Genomic DNA, 19,432 nt, shown 5'->3' with positions numbered 1-19,432 from the left:
CAAGGCAGGCAGCTGATGGTCAGCATGGAGATCAGTCAGGGGTCAAATCCGGAGATCAGGCAGAAGCCAGTAAACAGGCATACAAATGAGATGACGGCACACCTCAGCAGGGCACTAGAATACTAGAACCTATTGCTTAGGCACTCTTCTACAAGGAAAGGCACCTTAAACATCTTAGGGTGGTCAGCCATAGGCTGTGGAAGGTTAAGAAAAGACAAAGAAAGCACAGGTTAGCAGGGGCCACCAGGGAGGCAAAGTAGGCAACCAACCAGGTGAGCTCCCCGGCAGGAAGGTGGTGATGGGCGTGGATTGCTGGTGCAATACATAGCATAGAGATCTAAGACAATGTGCTCCAGAATGAATTGTCATATTATGGGGAATACATTGATTTACCAAAGTAGCATGTTAAGAAATGCAAGAGGTTCTCCTTAACATGCCTGATGCTTTCTTCTACTGGGAGATAAGCATTGCCAAATGTACTTTGCTGCCCTTCTTCCTACTGTAATAAACAGGCATGCTTTACCACCATATTTCTTCTAATTAGCAATGCAAGCAGAAGAATGACGCCTCCGCCCGTTGTACTAAATGCTAGTAAAAGCTCTTCAGTCACATTATAAATATAATTGTATTATTGTAAAATAATATACACTTTAATTATTTTCAAATCCCATGTCTTACTTTGGAAAAGTCTGTAGGAACTGGGTGGTAGAGGGGGAAGTTCCAGGATGAATGCCCCCTTTCACTCTTTCTATAATTTGGCCTTTTTAAATTTCCATTATAACAAAACATAAGGCTGAGAACTGTGACTATCTGTATTTCATTGTCGTGTAGTAACACCCTTGCCTATTACACAGCCCAGGGGCGTACACAGATCTCATAGGGTCCATTGAAAAACGTATTATGGACTCCCCTCAGGGGTGAACTGGGAACTTAAATTGGCCCTGGTAAAACCCTAAAAGCAGCCCCAATGTTGTAGGTGGGTCCAAATTGACACGAGGTGGGGCAAAACAAGTAGATGGGGCCAATACAAGTTTGCAGGGTTGGCAATACCACAGTGCAGGACAGAATACCATCCCAAAGAACCAAATACCACAATGCAGCACAGAATACCTCCCCAGAAGTTGTCCTTCTGTGGTGGCCATCAAAAGCTGCCTGATTCTGTTCCCCCTCCAATTGTCTCAAATGTGGATATTGAGCATGGGGCTTAGGAGGTGAGATATGGGCCACAGCACCAACCCTATCCTTAGCATATTGCCTGGACTTTCTTTAACAATGACCCCTATAGTGCCCGCAGTAGTATATAACCGGCCAGCGGCAGACAGGAGGGCTCGAGTGGCCCTGTGGGCATGAGCCCACTGGGAAAATTCCCTGTAGAGTCTATGACAAGTCTGCCCCTGGGTCCCTTGTCCAACCCAGTTTTTCAGTACACAAGTATCAAACACTCCCAAGCAAAGTAGAACGTAAAGACACTCGTCTTTCTTACAAATTTACACTTTTCTTTTTTAAGAGGAAGAACTTTAAAAAAAACAAAAGTGTAATTTAAAAAGCTAGACTACGCCTCACCTAATTCATCTGACTTTTATGTCGTACAAAGTGGAGCAACTGCTTCATAAATATGGCACTCATCTTAAAGGGGTATTCCCATCTGCAGGATCATATTTGAAAAGTTTACACTAGTGCCATAGATAATTTTTGCAATTTGCTTCTATTATTTAAAATGCAGCCATTTTGATAAATTCCCCTCCCTCTTACCCCATTGTTTCCATGTGGCAACCCATAGATACGGCCACCGCTCCACGGCCGTATCTATGGGCCGCGCTTGCGCGGACTGCACTTATTTTTCACCCAGGCGGCCAAGCGCAATTCTTCTTTCTTCACGGCCGCGTCTGATACAGAGCCGTGCATGCTCTGTATGCAGCGCAGCCGTAGGAGCAAGCGGGGGAGAGAGAGCATGTGCGCGCAGGAGCAAGCAGGAGACAGAGGACGTGACCTGCAGACCCAGAGGACCAAAATGGGCGCTGGGGGGAACAATATGCAGTGAAATGGGTGCTGGGGACAACAATATGCAGGGAAATGGGTGCTGGGGACAACAATATGCAGGGAAATGGGCGTTGGGGATAACAATATGCAGGGAGATGGGTGCTGGGGACAACAATATGCAGGGAAATGGGCGTTGGGGATAACAATATGCAGGGAGATGGGCGCTGGGGATAACAAAGTGCAGGGAAATGGGCGCTGGGGACAACAATATGCAGATAAATGGGCGCTGGGGACAACAATATGCAGATAAATGGGCGCTGGGGACAACAATATGCAGATAAATGGGCGCTGGGGACAACAATATGCAGGGAAATGGGCGCTGGGAACAACAATATGCAGGGAAATGGGCGCTGGGGATAACAATATGCAGATAAATGGGCGCTGGGGATAACAATATGCAGGGAAATGGGCGCTGGGGACAACAATATGCAGATAAATGGGCGCTGGGGATAACAATATGCAGGGAAATGGGCGCTGGGGACAACAATATGCAGGGAAATGGACGCTGGGGACAACAATATGCAGGGAAATGGGCGCTGGGGATAACAATATGCAGGGAAATGGGCGCTGGGGATAACAATATGCAGAGAAATGGGCGCTGGGGGGAACAATATGCAGGGAAATAGACGCTGGGGACAACAATATTCAGGGAAATGGGCGCTGGGGATAACAATATGCAGGGAAATGGGTGCTGGGGATAACAGTGTGCAGGGAAATGGGCACTGGGGACAATAATATGCAGGGAAATGGACGCTGGGGATAACAATATGCAGGGAAATGGAAGCTGGGGACAACAATATGTAGGGAAATGGGCGCTGGTGACAACAATATGCAGTGAAATGGGCACTGGGGACAACAATATGCAGGGAAATGGGCACTGGGGACAACAATATGTAGGGAAATGGGCGCTGGTGACAACAATATGCAGTGAAATGGGCACTGGGGACAACAATATGCAGGGAAATAGACGCTGGGGACAACAATATGCAGGGAAATGGGCGCTGGGGGAGAACAATATGCAGTGAAATGGGCGCTGGGGGAGAACAATATGCAGTGAAATGGCACTATGGGGAACATTTATTAAGACTGGCGTTTTATTTAATTAAGCCCTGCACTGGCGGTGTATCCGTCGCAGTGATGTAGAGGCGCTGGCCACTACATAACTTTGGCGGATCCACCGCTGCTTCTAAATGTGAGACAACCTACATTTAGGCCATTTTGTATGCCCAAAATAGGCGAAAAAATGATAAATGAGACAGCCTACTGGCCTGTCCCCTTCCCCGCCCACACCACACCCACTTTTTTAGATCTGCTGTGAGCGGGGAAAGGTTCCTGATTTAATCTCAAAAAACCTCTGCGCCGCTACCTGCACCAGAAATACGCCTAATATAAGCGTATTTCTGTTTCATAAATGACCCCCTATATTTCTGAATGTATTTGCAGCAGACAACTGGCACAAATACACTAAAAAACCGCCTGCTTCCCTTCACACGGTATATTATAAAATTGGCTGCCTGCAGCCACCACTAGGTGGAGCTCATTAGCTAGGAATGTATGCAGTTACTATTAAAATCAATGAAAGCTGAAGAATCTTTATGCATTTAAGCCTGTACGGTAAGTAGACCACTGACACAGCATTGACATCATACACCAAGAACAGAATATTTTAATTTCAGCTGTAGCTGATTTATGAGGTGTCAATTGCATTTATTGACACCTGCTAGCCCCAATACCCCATTCCAACCTTGCATGTGATTTCTTGGGCCCTTTAGAGGAAGTTATTCTCGAGGACCAACTCATATATCATCAATAAAGTCTCATAGGTTTTGGATCAATGAATCAAAGGAATAGACCCTAGTGGAAAGTGATTGGCTCCAAACGCAGCCAAATAGGTTTTCTTCTTCTGTACCCCGATCACATGAGTATCGTATCTGGATGTGCATTTCAGTAGCTCCTTACCTGTATATACACACAACCAGTGCCGGTGATAGTGGCAGTATATTCTCCCGGCACACTAGATAAAGGAGCCTTCTGCAGGAGTAGACGGTTAGAATCTTCCACAGTGAATTTTGCAACTTGAGCATTGTCCAGTGTTAGAGTGACTTCTCTGGGACCATCATGGCTGACAGTATGATAACCATAGACAGCGAGCGCCTGAAGAGCAACAACTGTGTCCTGGTTAGAAAACAAAAGATATTGAATGTTGAGGTTAACCGAGCAGACAAAATGAAGATAAAAAGTCAGTGTTAGGTGAACAACTATTCCAACCATCTCCTACAAACCTCCTGGTTTAGAGTAGACATAAGGGTTGTGCAACCTCTGTGGTTCCACTGGGTACTTTAACCATCCCTGTTGAAATGGCCACTACAGTATATAGTGTTCTTGCAACTATCTGTATATAATAGTTATTTGGTTAATGTATGGAACTGTTATTTTACCACAGAAGCGCACACAGATCTCATCGGACCCCATAGCAAAACTTAGTATGGGCCTCTTTGTTCCACCCAGTATCCCAGTGCACATGCGTCAATCACGCCCAGGAAATACAGAATGCAAAGAGCAATGCCCCAGATTTCTGATACATTTAAGCTTTTTTTATTAAGTGTATTTTTTTAAAAATAAAAATAGTAATATGAAAGTCACTTTCTGCCTCACCCACTTTATCCAATTTCTATCTCAGTAAAGTGGAATAGGTGCTTCATAAATATGGTGCTCATTGTGCCCACCATATTTCCCAATGTATTCACGCCAGACAACTGGCATAAATACAATGATAAATCTCCTGCTTCCCATCTATTACAAAGCTGGCTGTCTGAAGCCACCACTAGAGGGAGCTCAATGCAAAGGAATGTATGCAGTTACAATTGAACTGAAAGCTGTAATCATCTGTTTGCTCTGAGCTCCCCATAGTGGTGGCTGCAGGAAAATGCAGTGTTTCAGATTGGAAAGAGAAGGTGCTCAGTGCCAGACCCCATAGCCTTTGTGTGGTCTGCTTCCATTGAAGGTATGCCACTGTTTCACCATAATGTAAAATGCTGATAGTCAGGTACTATATATTATATAGTTATTTATACACTTCCTATGCACCATAGGAAGGGAGGGAGGGGGAAAGCTGCCAACAGATGTCATCACCGTCCACACAGGCACCATTCAAAGTAAGGCTGGCCTTGACCTGGTTGTTGAGAGAGATGAATACTATTGAGAAGAAATCTGTTAGAGATGATGTATGGTCTGAAGTCTACCTGAGTAGATAAAAACCCTCCTTGGGAGTTCTGTTGTTGTACAAGCCAAGAGACAACTTTTGAGGCGGCAGTTAGGTCTTCAGTAGAGACGTCAGGTTTGGACAACATGGCCAACAACATGTGAGAGGTCATCTCAACTTCGTAGGATGCGGGTCTCCTGTGAATGTCTCTCACTCTCCCTGAATCATTTGGTACTTCTGGGCGATGCAAATGGACGGTATCATCTGGAATGTGAAGCATACAAGATGCTATGTTTTGCATATCCCATGACCAACATGTATAGAGAGCATGGTATTTTGACACATGTTACATCACCTGAGCTTCATGAACACAAACTTTCTTTCTTTTTATGTTCCTTATATAGAGGGTAATGTCATTATAATGGAATGCCATCTAAAGACAGATAACACTGGAACTTGGGGTCATTGCACTCCATAATATGCTTGAACCCATCAAGTGCTACTCCAAGATACTCTGGGATCATTTATTAAATATAAAATAATAAAGCCCCTGGGCTGGCGGTGGATCGCCTACGTTATGAAGAGGGCGCCAGCCTCTACAGAACTTTGGGCGCATCTAGTGCCTCTTCTAAATGTAAGCCAGCTTCCAAGCTGTCTTACATTTAGACCATTTTCTACGCCTAATACAGGCGTGGAAAATGATGAATGAAATGAGCCTGCCGGTCCTTCCCCGCCCACGTCATGCACACTTTTTTAGACCTGGCGTGAGCAGGGAACAGTCGCAGATTGGGGCACAACTAACCTTTGCGCCGCAGTCTGCGCCTCAAATATGCCTAATATATATGTATTTCAGGTTAATAAATGACCCGCTCTATATTTAAAATGTCAGGTGGTAAAATGAGGTGGACTTGCAGAGGCTTGTGCACAAGTCCTAAGTCTCAGCTGTTTCGTACTATGAAGGTGTAGACCCTCCGTAGAATGCCTCCATATTGTACTATTATGAAGGTATTATCCCTTGCCAGGAATGCAGTGCTTCTCAGGAATATCTCTGCCATGTGATATATGGAATTATTTTATTTTTTTCCCGGTTATATTCACACGCTACGGTATCGCCTTGAAGCACAGTATGGCGCCATAGTATGATATGGTTGCTGTAGTACAACTTGCTCTGTACACTGCTCCTGTGTGGACAAAAAGAAAGGGACACGTATTGATGATAACTTCTTTAGATATTGCAGTTTTGCACCTTTCATAATGGCCTTTTCTTGCAGCGACTGAAGAAGACGAGCACGAAGGTCCATTTTTCCAGCAAGAGTAAAGGCGTGAGCCATTAATGCTTGTGTATAGATGTTGCTTTCTTTGTTCAGTGCACTCTCCAGGCAGAATAACGCATTTCGGACCACGATATGCTGTGGAGAGAATAATTTTACATATACGGCTGCTCTCTCTCTCTCTATATATAACAATAATTCCTGATACCCATGATTTACCTTATCCATCCTAGCAAATCAGCTCTCCTCCAGAAGGAAGAAAACAGCCCCTCTAGTACTATGGTCAGACGTTGACTTAAAGAAAGCGTTTTCTTCCATCTAGATGTAAGTAATTTGCATACTTCGTCCCAGAGAGTCATTACCTTCCGAAACTTATACCGTACTGACCTACAGATGAAAATCTATGAACCAATCTATTTTACCTATACAGAGCTAGTTTTTTAGATAAAGAAAGGTACTGTTGACTATTTTTCCCCCTATTTTTATTTCTGAGCTTGGGGGGGGGGGGGCACAGGTATAATATTAGGCTTAAAGGGGGTTTCTGCGGGAGAGATAAAAAAGAGCTACAAAGGATTAAAAACAATAAGCTGCTCTGGTCCCATCTCGACACACAAGAAATCACTGGAAATGCCCGCCAGTGATCGGCCATTTCCAGCCACTTCCTGTGTGTTAGGATGGAAACAGGAAGTGTAAAGAAGCAGGAACCAGAGCAGCATTGCTGAGGTGAGTAATGCAAATTTTTTGTTTAAACCCTTTCTGGCCCTTTTAAAACAAATCCTCTCCAGTGGGATAACTATGTTTTTTTTTTTTTAACAGATATAATAGTTGCTTGCCTAATGCACATCGTGCTCATGCATTTTTTTTTTTCAATTTGTACTCTCCTGACCCAATTTCACTAGGTAAACCAATTCTTCATTTCTTCTCTTCATCTTGCATATAGCACTTCTTGCTTCTGTATTCAACCAAACTCATGCGCTTCTCCTTTCTCTGCCACAGCTCCAGCACCGCCCCTAACAATGCCCAGCTCGTTTATAGCTCCTCCTACCCAGCTATTTGCATAGACACTCCCCTATCACTGCCCCGCCCATGGACATAACATGACAGGAAATAAGAAAGAGCTGCATGGACATGGTCATGTGACCACAGCCCAGAATGGAAGATAAGAGCAATGTGCAGGTGATGGCACATGGTTTGTGTACCGTATTTTTCGCCGTATAAGACGCACTTTTTCTTCCCCCAAAATGGGGGAGAAATGCCCCTGCGTCTTATACGGCGAATGCAGTCAGTTTTACATCGCTGGATGCGATGTAAAGCGAGCGGGGACTCGGGGAGGGACTGGGAGGAGGAGCTGGGGCCGGCAATAGCGGCGGGGCGGTGCAGTCACTGTACTAAAGGCCCGCCCCGCCGCTCCGGTGTACTAATAAAATGTCATATTCAATTAATGGTTACTAGATATGCCCCTTTATGCCTAATGGTACCTTAAATCCTAAGCGCATCCGTACAATGCAGGCCGGGCGGGCGGCAGCGTAACTCCCTGATGTCACGTGCCTGCGCCGCCTACTTTATGAATGAAGCAGGCGGCGCAGGCAAGTGACGTCAGTGAGTGACGCGCCGCGCCGGCTGCCCGGCCTGCCGGCATTGTACTAAAGCGCTTAGGATTTAAGGTACTTTTAGGAATAAAGAGGCATATTTAATAACTATTAACTGAATAAGACATATTATATTAGTATACTGGAGCGGCGGGGGATCTGTGGATGGCACAGTTATGGGCTGGGAGGGTCTGTGGATGACACATGTATAACAGTGCATCCACAGATCCCCCCCCTGTAACAGTGCCAGCCACAGATCCCCCCATAACAGTGTGTCATCCACAGTTCCCTCATAACAGTGTCCGTCATCCACAGTTCCCCCCATAACAGTGTCCGTCATCTACAGATCCCCCCCATAACAGTGTCCGTCATCTACAGATCCCCCCATAACAGTGTCCGTCATCCACAGATCCCCCCATAACAGTGTCCGTCATCCACAGATCCCCCCATAACAGTGTCCGTCATCCACAGATCCCCCCATAACAGTGTCCGTCATCCACAGATCCCCCCATAACAGTGTCCGTCATCCACAGATCCCCCCATAACAGTGTCCGTCATCCACAGATCCCCAGTAATAGTGCCATCCACAGACCACCTAGTTCCAAACCCACAGCACACCTTTTGGTTAAAAAATTTTTTTTTCTTATTTTCCTCCCCAAAAACCTAGGTGCGTCTTATACGCCGGTGCGTCTTATACGGCGAAAAATACGGTAATTTCACAAATTAAAGTACACAAGTGCTTGAGCGGGCAGAATAAGCATCTTCTCATGAGATCTCAACGGGAACAGAAGCTCACTATCAAAGGGAATGTGTTGTCAGAAAAATGACCTATTGTTTAAATCACGTTTTTATGTTAGACACATTTTTTTTAAAAGAATTTCTGATGATTTTCATTTAAAAAAATCCCATATCACTATCGCTGATAAAAAATAAATAAAAGCCTGCAGTTTTCACACTGTGCACTAGGCCTGAAATCTGTTAAGACTTTCCGTCTTTGAAGGGCAGGCACATGGGCTATAGACACGATAGTCTGGAGGGGACCCCATTGAGTTCTATGGGAGAGTTTTCTAGCAATGTTCTGTGACCTGTGCAGAGGTCAGGAGGTAGTAGATAAGCTGTTGTGAATGGTGGATCCTGTGTTGTTATTATCTGTACAGAAGTGTTACTTGTCATTGCAATTCTGCCTGTGGTGATAATAATAATAATAGGTATTGAAAAGTTCCCTGTACAGAACAGGAAATCAGACTTATTATTAGGCCTTGTGGCCGGTGCGAAGATTGCAAGTTTACATACCTTTGACATGGTAAAAAAAATCACCAGAAATTCTATAAGAAAATTCCAAAAAAAAAGTCACAATAATAATTTTCTGATGACACATTCTCTTTAACAATCCTAAGGAGTAAAAGAGTAAAGAGCCCCCTTTATATACAACTTGTTCCATGACCCCCCCCCCCCCCCACACACACACACAAAACACACACACACACAAAAATAAAATTGACACCTTCCTGGTGTGATTAAAAGAATTTATTACAGATCTGTCACCTCAAGCTAAATTTATAGCTTTCACATCACCATCGCCTTTAATTCATTTCAGTAGACAAATACTGAACATTGGCATTCTTTGTGGATACCAAAGGCCATGGTCCATTGGTGCTAGAATAGTTTTTGCCCTTTACATACCTGAGAATGACTACCATGGATGGAAAGACTACTGTGTTCACTTACCGTTGTAGACAATGGATATTCCAATAGAGCTATGGTAATGTATGTAGCCAAAGTGGTCTCATCATCTACTCCACCCTAAAGAGCAAGCAAAAGCAAGTTACTCTTAGACCAATAGACAACACAGTATTTCTAATAACCCCTATATACATCATGTAAATGCTATTGCAGGGGGATAACACAGGCATGAATATAAATGCTTAGGGTTTATAAACCAGATGCTAGATACCTGTACAATGTATAAGAGCCTGTCACTTATAGTTATTTTTGTGTATTGCTTTACAGACCTTTTACATGTATTGTATAATTAATTTTCCCTACATGGGGCACCATCTATTGTCCTCTATCTCCCTTTTTTACCATTCTCCCTACTTGGGGCACCATCTATTGTCCTCTATCTCCTTTTTTGACCATTCTCCCTACTTGGGGCACCATCTATTATCCTCTATCTCCCGTTTTGACCATTCTCCCTACATGGGGCACCATCTATTGTCCTCTATCTCCCTTTTTGACCATTCTCTCTACATGGGGCACCATCTATTGTCCTCTATCTCCCTTTTTGACCATTCTCCCTACTTGGGGCACAATCTATTATCCCCTATCTCCCTTTTATGACCATTCTCCCTACTTGGGGCACTATCTATTCTCTTTTCATTTTCGTGCTTTCACCTTCATGGCATTGTTAAAGAGATAGCCGGTGTTACGGAAGCAGCCATTTTCCTTCTGTTGATGAGTGAGCCAAGCCAGAGCATCACTTATGTGTTTAGGATCGATGTATATGTAAGATTGGGCTCTGGCAAAAGACTTCATGACAAAGGCCGTCAACCTGTGAAGAGACATAGTATTAGAATACTGAAGATTTATGATCATAAGAGCCATGAAGGTGTAAACCAGTGCTGGACAAGCAACATGAAGATATGTTCTATGGGGAAAATGCATTAATAACAGACATTCAGGGTGGTGGTGGGGGGATGGGTCTAGATCCTCTAATCCTCCACCATAAGGCATCCTTTTTTTTTATCTCTGGACACCATCTCACTGGGTCCTGGGAGGAAAAGAATGTAGCCAAGTTGGACCGAAAGGAACTGGGGATCTACTAGAGAGGTTTGTTTGAGAAGGGCGGAAAGAGCCGGCAGTTTAGGGAGCCCCCTCCCCCCAAAGTTAAATTTGTGCTTGCACCCACGAACTGTATGGACATCTGTTTATGGTTGGAAATTTGTCAACAGAGCCTAAGTTCTTAAAGGGCATGTCCATTATAGAAAAACCTCACTCTAAAGGATCCAGTAAGTCCATTAATTTAATGGACAACCCACAGGAACCCTTTTAACAAAAAGGTATTGTCCATACTGAACAACCCCTTCACTGTATTGATAAGCTAATAAATATGGTTATGGTTCTGGAAAGAAATACAGGCTAAGGTCATGAACGTCCAACTTATACACCAGGAAAAGTCTCCAAGTGTATAGATCCATAGATGTCAATATCAAAATAGTGTTCTTAAAGTATAACTGTCATTTTTTATTTTTTTGGGAGTATTGGATTGTGGTGATTAATATCTCCTTGGTGGCCCTATTTCAACTTTTCACTGTGTATTCAATTACCCCTTAATTCCACAGTTTTGTTCCCTGTACTGCCTTCTTTTACCTGTGCTTAAAATCAGGTTGCTAGGCAGGGTCCGTCTATGTGTTGGAGGACGCAGAAGCACGCAGCCTGCAAGGTCACATTACTGACAGCCAGGGACTGTAAGTAAATGATTACAGCCAGGTCCTCCCCACAGCTGATAACAGTGCCCGGGCTGTGTGCACTTCTCCCTGTCCCTGCGCTTGGCAGACGCTCCCTCACTCAGCAGAGCTGGGACAATGCAGAGTTGAAGCAGCGCAGACCAGGGAAGGGAGCTCTGCCGTCTGCTCAGTGTATAAATGACAGCAACATGTGGTAAGAGGACCCCTTTGTGCTGCAGGAGATTAACCCTTTAGGGGGGAGGGCTCTACTTACTGACACTTTTGGGGGGCTATTGTTACTGGCTAGTGAGGGCAGGCGGGATTAGCCTTCAGGGTGAGGGCAGTGGCGGCCATCTTAACTGAATAGTGAAATTGCAGTTTTATGCAGACTGGTTGCTAAGGGCTAAATCTTATTAAATATGGGGTTAGTCAGTCTAATAGTAACTAATTCTGGAATATCATGTTATTAGTAACTACATATATGAAAATTGAAATTAGGGTGTAAATGTGACAGTTATCCTTTAAGCACTTTATCTTACGGCACCTCTCAGTTTGTTTACTTTAGATACATATTTAGCACCAACATGCAAGACTCATTTTGCCACATCCCCTTTTCTAGACACTTTTCTATCTAGCCAGGTACAAAAAAACATCCAAAACTCAAAATAAATCTGGTGCAAGGTACAAATTGAGCCAAAATTTGGGTGCATTTAGCTTAGTAACTCTCTCCCAGTGTGCAGGTGCTATTGCTGTAACACAAAGATACCCGAATCTGGAAATGTGGGGCAGCAGGACTTTAGATTTCAAAGATTAAAGGGCATCTGTCAGCAGATTTAACTGGTTGACCTGTTACATGTGCGCTTGGCAGCTGAAGGCATCTGTGTTGGTCCCATGTCCACCTGTGTTCACATTGCTGTAAACAATGATGTTTTAATATATGCAAATGAGCCTCTAGGAGCAACGGGGGCGTTGCCATTACACATGAGGCTCTGCTCTTTCTGCATCTGCCACATCCTCTCTACTTTAATTGACAGGGCCGGGCAGTAAAATCATCATAATACCTGGCCCTATAAATCAAAATGCAGAGGGTGCGGCAGTTGCAGAGAGAGCAGAGCCTCTAGGTGTAACATCAACACCCCCGTTGCTCCTAAAAGGCTCATTTGCATATAGTAAAGCATCATTTTTCTCAGCAATGCGGGTACATATGAACATGGCACTAACACAGATGCCTTCAGCTGCCAAGTGCACATGCAACAGGTCAGCCAGTTTAATAGGTACAAATCTGCTGACAGATGCTCTTTAAAGGGGTTATCCCATGATTAATGTAAAGAATGAAATCAGACATCATATAGTACATGACAATCTCTTTCTAACAAAGGTAGAACCAGCCCTGGACCTCACATGGAACCAGAGATCTTCCCATTCGTTGCTCCAATTAAACTGAGCATTTGTGTCCACCTCAGTGAGGTGGAAAGATAATTTAGAAAAAGAACAAACAGCAGGTGGTGCAATTTCAAAAGTATTCAGATCCGGGTGCTGGTTTGAAAAATGTAGAACATTTTTCATGGGACAACCCCTATAATGAACATGTTGTTGAAGTACCAGTCTGAAGCCCATGATAAACTGGTTTATAGAAGATTCTTAGTTACACTAATTCAGCACAACCCCCTCTCTTCTTTACAGACTCCTATGTGTTCCTACCAGGTATTTCCTGGTTGCCCATATCCTCTACTTCCTGGGCCAAATGCGCTGTAGGATCCATCAGGGTGTTTATAAGCCATCTGTCTTTGATAACCTGTATAAAAATATTAAGTCTCAATGTGAAAAGTAAAGACGGGCTAACATAGAAAATAGGCTTCAAGAGGACCTGTCAAGTTTCCTAGAAATTTATGAATAAATGAAAGGGGTTATCCGAGTGTTTTATACAGCAATTTTATAACAAAAAGAAAAAAAAGATGCTTATTATTATGAGGAATATGAGGAATACAATTCATTAATAAAAAAAGACATGGCAGGAATGATGACAGATAGAGATGAGCTAATAAATTCTAAAGGAATTGAATTTGTCACAATTTTTCCTAAAACTTTTCAACAAATCTGATTTTTTTGGGATTTAACGCACAAAATGGCGGCCACCGTTTTACAAGTCAGAAGACAGAGAAGAAGGCATCTTTCACCATAAAGGGATACTGACAGCACAGTATGTTATTTAACAAGCTGTTTGTTACCCCCACTGCCGTCCATTTACCCATAGCCGTATGTAGCCCTAGGAGACCTTAGAACGTCATACACCACTTGTCAGGGCAATTGGGGTAATTTCAATTCAGTTGAATTTTTTTGGGACGAAACTAATTTGCCAGTCAAATAGAACGAATCGGAAACAAAACAAATTTCAAGAAATTCACTCATCTCTAATGACAGATCCCCTTTACATAGCATGTCCCTTCAGCTTTCCTCTTCTATTTTCAAATAGAAGTTTTTGGGAGAGCTGACCCCCGATCAGTGTGGAGAGCTTAGATTAGAGCTTGCATTTTGTGTGAGCTCAACTTTTTGTGTGAGTTCATATTGGCCAATCTGACTAGGTATAAAATGGTGTACACAAAATATTGCTATATGCCTAGGCAGACTTGCCATAAATAAAAGCAGGAGAACCTAGAGACAACCCATGTGATAGGGTGGATGTATTAGTTAAAGGGGTTTTCCAAGATTTTCATATTAATGGCCTATCCCCATCAATATGAGATTGACGGGCGGCTGGCACCTAACTGATCAGCTGTATGATAGGGCTGCAGTGCTCCGTGAGCGCTTAGGGCTCCATCTAGGCCATGTGAGATGTCACATGGCCTAGGAGCAGCTCAGTCCCATTCAAATGAATGGGCCTGAGATGCAATAGCAAGCACAGATGCTATACAATGTACAGGACTGGGATTGGTGAGCTGCCAGGAGGCCACGGTGCGTCACTGCCTGTTCAAATAGTTGATCGTGAAGGGTGCTGGGAGTCAGACCGCTGCCGACCTCATATTGATGACCTATCCTAAGGATAGACCATCAATATGAAAATCCCGGAAAACCCCTTTAACACTATAAAGAGTTGACTGTTTGGATGTGCCCCTCTGTAGCACAACAGGTGAAGAGAAGTGAATGATCTACAGATGTCTTACCAGTGGTCAGGTAGCTCAGGGCTTTGGCTTTTATCGCTGGGGTAAGTTGGTTTGTTCCGTTGAGATAGTCCAGTATATAAATATTAGGAGTGAACAGGACCATGTTTTGTTCTCCACATCCAAATGGCATCTGGAGGAGATTCCCCAAATTCTGCATTGAAGTTCCCATGAGATCCCCTAAAAAAAGTATGAGACATTTATCATTTTAATAGTTAGACCGTGTCCCTAAAGGAATGCTGTGCATACTAGAGATGGCCTTGCGGTTCGCCCGGTGGTCGGTTCGCGGCGAACATAAGGAAATATTCGCGTCCGCCATATTCTTTTACATTGTGAAGAACTTCGACCAATGACACATCCATCAGGTGGCACAGGACAGCCAATTGAGACATTTCAGCCCATGGACATACCCCCTACCTTATAAAAAGACCAGATCTGGCCGCCATTTTACATTCAGTCTTTTGTCAGTGTAGGGAGAGGTTGCTGTGTGGAGCAGGGACAGGCTGTTATGGACACCAAACACTCGCTAATAGGGCCACAAAAGTCCTTTTAAGGACTGGTATAGGTGTACTATTGATAGGTGTGCAGTACAGAGGGGTGTAATACACTTATAATATACTTAGAAAGACATATTATAGTGGATTTGTTTTGTGCGGCAGTTGTGTGCGGTTCTGCTGCGATACTGCAGGTATATAGAGGGACAAACGCAATTAGAAAAAATAATTATAACTTGTGGTATATACCTGTCACCCCCCCAAAAAAACTGATTGAAGCGGGGTGTTATATACCAATATACTTTCTTTATAGTGCATTTGGGTAATGTATAGTGCATTTGCGCATGCACGTACGCAAAAATTATATTGCCGATATTTAGCATTAAAAAAATAATGGACGGAGATCGCAAATTCGAATAATACATCTGATATGTCACTGTCCATGTTGTGGGACTATTTGTGCACTTCTAGTAATTATTTCTTGGCTGCAAATACCATATGAGCTGAATTTTTTTCAGGTTCTCCTGCCATTAAAATGAATGGGACCCGCCACGAACTTGCAGTTCGCGAACATTTGATCGCGTTTGCGAACCGTCCCGGCGGATGTTCGTCCGTCACTAATGCATACTAATATTTTAACCCTGTATTACCTCCAGTAAATTAAAACCATTGTAGATGTTGCCAGTTAAAGCTTGTGAGCCACATTATAATTATTTTATTCATTTTATAGCCCCAACATATTCCCCGCCGCTGTCCAGAGACTGCCATTACTCACGTCGGTCCCTGTTCCCGTTGGAGATCATAATTAAAATGTCAAATTATGCTATTAGTATTGTTGTTGGAGTGTTGTAGAAAACAAAATTATTCAGAGGAAACCCAACCAAACACGAGGAGAACATGCAGACTCCATGAGGATGTTTTCCTTGGTCAGAATCTAACCCGGGACCCCAACAGTTGCAAGCACCAGGACCACATTTTACTATACTGGTTGGTTATCTGCCCGTTTACAAATGATGACAGTGATCTGGTTTTATGCATCTTGGACTCATGGCTTAGTGGTGAGGTTGTAACGACTTGTAACGATTGCCAAGTGTCAATCATGCAATGGTATGGCTGTTGTTGATTATGATGACATGTGGCATCATGTACCAGTGTAAAATTAAATAAATACAGCACCCAGAAAAAGGATGAAGTCCTGAGAACCTAGATGCGCGCCTCCAGAGCCGTATCCAAAAGCTCCTCCATATGATCAACGTAGAAGAAGAGGCAGGATCCAGCAGGCTCTGGAGGCGCGCATCTAGGTTCTCAGGACTTCATCCTTTTTCTGGGTGCTGTATTTATTTAATTTTACACTGGTACATGATGCCACATGTCATCATAATCAACAACAGCCATACCATTGCATGATTGACACTTGGCATCACATTCTACATTGATTATGTACCAGTGAGGACAGATAGTAAATATGATATTATATGCTGCTGATTCTACAGCCAAGTTCCAGTTCTGCTTTGCCAACCTTGGTTACAAATGGCAATGTTTAATGTTGGATAATACTGACTGCATGGCCAACCCCACATCAGTGATCTTCGGTCTTTTTTTATTTGCCCCCTCAAAAATAGAGATTAGACATTAAAAATAGAAATTGTAAAAGAAAAAAAAGAAAACTCTTGCTCTTGGTCTTCGTAAATGTCTCATTCTGCATTTTGGACTTACTAAATGACGGTGCCGTGTTACACTCATTACATGCAGCTGACCTCTTCTCTTAGACAGTAGTATTGTAGTACATGGAGTCTCGAGTTTGTGAAATCTCAAGGTTAGGCAGTAACGGTAAGTTTTATATAGCCTGCGTGTCGTATTCTAACACTGGTAGTTCTCAGCGTGGAAACTTACCGATAACAGAGAAGTAGGCTCGAGCAGAACCTTCCACCAGATTTTCTGGGAGTTTTAGTGAAATCAGCTTAGAAATCTCAGAACCTAAGTATAAGATTTGATAGAATTACGGATGCGCTAAATACACAAATGTCATCTTAATATAATCTATGTACAGTACTTGATTATACTGTACATACTATATCACTGTTACTTTACATATTATATCGCTTTATATTACTATCTATCTATTTTATTATAGCACACTTTAAATATTATATCACTTTATATTACTATCTATCCGTCTGTCTACCTATCTATCTATCACAAAAAAAAGCAAAGGCAGCACACAAAAATCAGTGAAAAAAAGTGGGCAATTTATTCCCCCATGTGTAGACAGCAACGTTTCAGCTCTCTCTATGGAGCCTTTGTCAAGCCATGGCTTGACAAAGGCTCCATAGAGAGAGCTGAAACGTTGCTATCACATGGGTTAATAAATGACCCATTTTTTTACCGGTTTTCGTGTGCTGCCTTTGCTTTTTTTTTTTTATATTCAGCAAGACCTTGGTCCTTGGTCTTTTGAAGGTATTGCACCGCTAATTTGTTTGTGTGCTGCTCTTTGACTTTTTTTTTTATCTATCTATCTAATCAATCGTACCTCAGACCTAGGGGTACTACACCTTGGCCCCCCACCGATCAGCTGTTTGAGAAGGCACCAAGCACAGCACTATACATTGTATAGTGGCTGTCCTTGACATTGCACTCACTTCTATGGGGCTGATGCACCTAGGCCATGTGACCGATGAACATGTCGTCACATGGCCTAGGTCGCGGCGCTACTGCGAATGCTGCTGCCTTCTCAAACAGCGAAACAACGGAGGTCCGACACCGATCAGATACTGATCACCTATCCTGAGGATAGGTGATCAGTATTAAAGTCACAGAAAACCCCTTTAATGATTTATCCAATACATATAGGCAGGGATGTTCAACCTGCGGCCCTCCAGCTGTTGCAAAACTACTCCCACCATGCCCTTCTGTAGGGTGATAGCTGTAGGCTGTCTGGGAATGATGGGAGTTGTAGTTTTGCAACAGCTGGAGGGCCGCAGGTTTAGCACGCCTGCATATAGAATGATTGAAACAGGAGGAGAACCAGAAGTTGAAAAATAGGAGGGAGGAAAATAGAAGGAGTAAGTAGTTAAGAGGATAGTCGTAGTTCAAAACATTTAGTTAACATTGATTCTGTGGTAATTACCTGAACTTCTACCCACAAATAACTTACCTTTTCCACAAATTATAGAGTTCTGGGTTTCTTGTTTTTCTATACCCTCTGGCTAAAATAAAAAAAAATTAAAAAAATTTGAATTTTTATAGTATATACAGTGAAACCACCCAAATCATGCTGCACTGAACAGACCCCATGATTGTAGAACAAAGAACCCTGCAGACTGTCTCTGAGGTGTCAAGGTTATCGGAGAGGGGGGAAATGTAGAGGGGAACCAGTTCGACAACTAGAAGTAGGAGGTGAACCTTGCTAGGTAACAGGGCTGAGAATGGCAGCCGTGCTGGGGACCAAGAATGGAAGGTGAGCCATGCTGGCAGCTAGGAAAAAGAGGGGGATCTTGCAGAGGACCATGAATAAGAGGAGAAGTCAGGCCTGGGAGAAGCTATGCTGGGAATAAGGAATAAGAGCAGGACCGTGCCAGGGACCAAGAGGGGGGTCATGCGGTGGACCAAGAAAAGTGGGGCCATGCTGAACTAGGAAAGGCAGGGATCACCATGGGGGCAGAGAAAGAAAGGGGGTCACCTATGGTAATGTGCATGGGTTTGGATGACTTGTGTACAGTACCAAGGCTTTTTGTTAGTTCTAGCCTGGACCTGGTTGTATGCTGGTGTGATGCCAAGCATGATTTTAGTCTTTTGTTTGTATTATCATTTGTCTGACTTTATTAGACACTTTAACCTGCATTCTGTATATTTTTTTTGGTTATCTCTGAGAGCTTAAAAAAAACAAACAGGCCAAAAGTCAGGCATAAATAGCATAAAATAATAAGAGAATCATTACGGGCTTAATAAATTACCGGTCTCAGTGATGTATAGCAAAAGACCATTCAGGTGACTGATCAGCCCGCAGCCGTCTCATGTGTAGACAGGCCGATCATCGCCGCAGCAATGCAAACAAACACTGGCGGAAGATCAGGATTAGCAGTGCTGGAATCACTGGGGATTTATTTGGTGAGTAATGATTCTTTAATTATTTAATTCAGTTTGATGACCTTGGAAAACCTCTCTAAAGTTCTTCACCGCCCCATCAGACACAGTGCGGCAGATTTACCAATCAAAATGCGGCTGAATTCTGC

At 43.3% G+C, this 19,432-nt stretch overlaps 1 protein-coding gene across 1 annotated transcript in view; it reads right to left on the bottom strand.

Annotated features, from left to right (window-relative positions):
- The window catches only part of LOC122941800 (alpha-2-macroglobulin-like), a 77,986-nt gene that overhangs the window by 12,459 nt on the left and 46,095 nt on the right, over positions 1–19,432 (bottom strand). The window contains 9 exon segments of the mRNA XM_044299241.1: positions 4,000–4,215; positions 5,283–5,506; positions 6,489–6,651; positions 9,831–9,905; positions 10,497–10,653; positions 13,250–13,343; positions 14,710–14,886; positions 17,094–17,177; positions 18,355–18,406. Coding sequence (XP_044155176.1) covers positions 4,000–4,215; positions 5,283–5,506; positions 6,489–6,651; positions 9,831–9,905; positions 10,497–10,653; positions 13,250–13,343; positions 14,710–14,886; positions 17,094–17,177; positions 18,355–18,406 — 1,242 coding nt within the window.

This window comes from Bufo gargarizans, chromosome 6 (assembly GCF_014858855.1).
Source record: "Bufo gargarizans isolate SCDJY-AF-19 chromosome 6, ASM1485885v1, whole genome shotgun sequence".
In the NCBI taxonomy this organism is placed as follows: domain Eukaryota; kingdom Metazoa; phylum Chordata; class Amphibia; order Anura; family Bufonidae; genus Bufo; species Bufo gargarizans.
The sequence above is the reverse complement of the archived record's forward strand: the minus strand, read 5'-3'. Positions and strand labels throughout refer to the sequence as shown.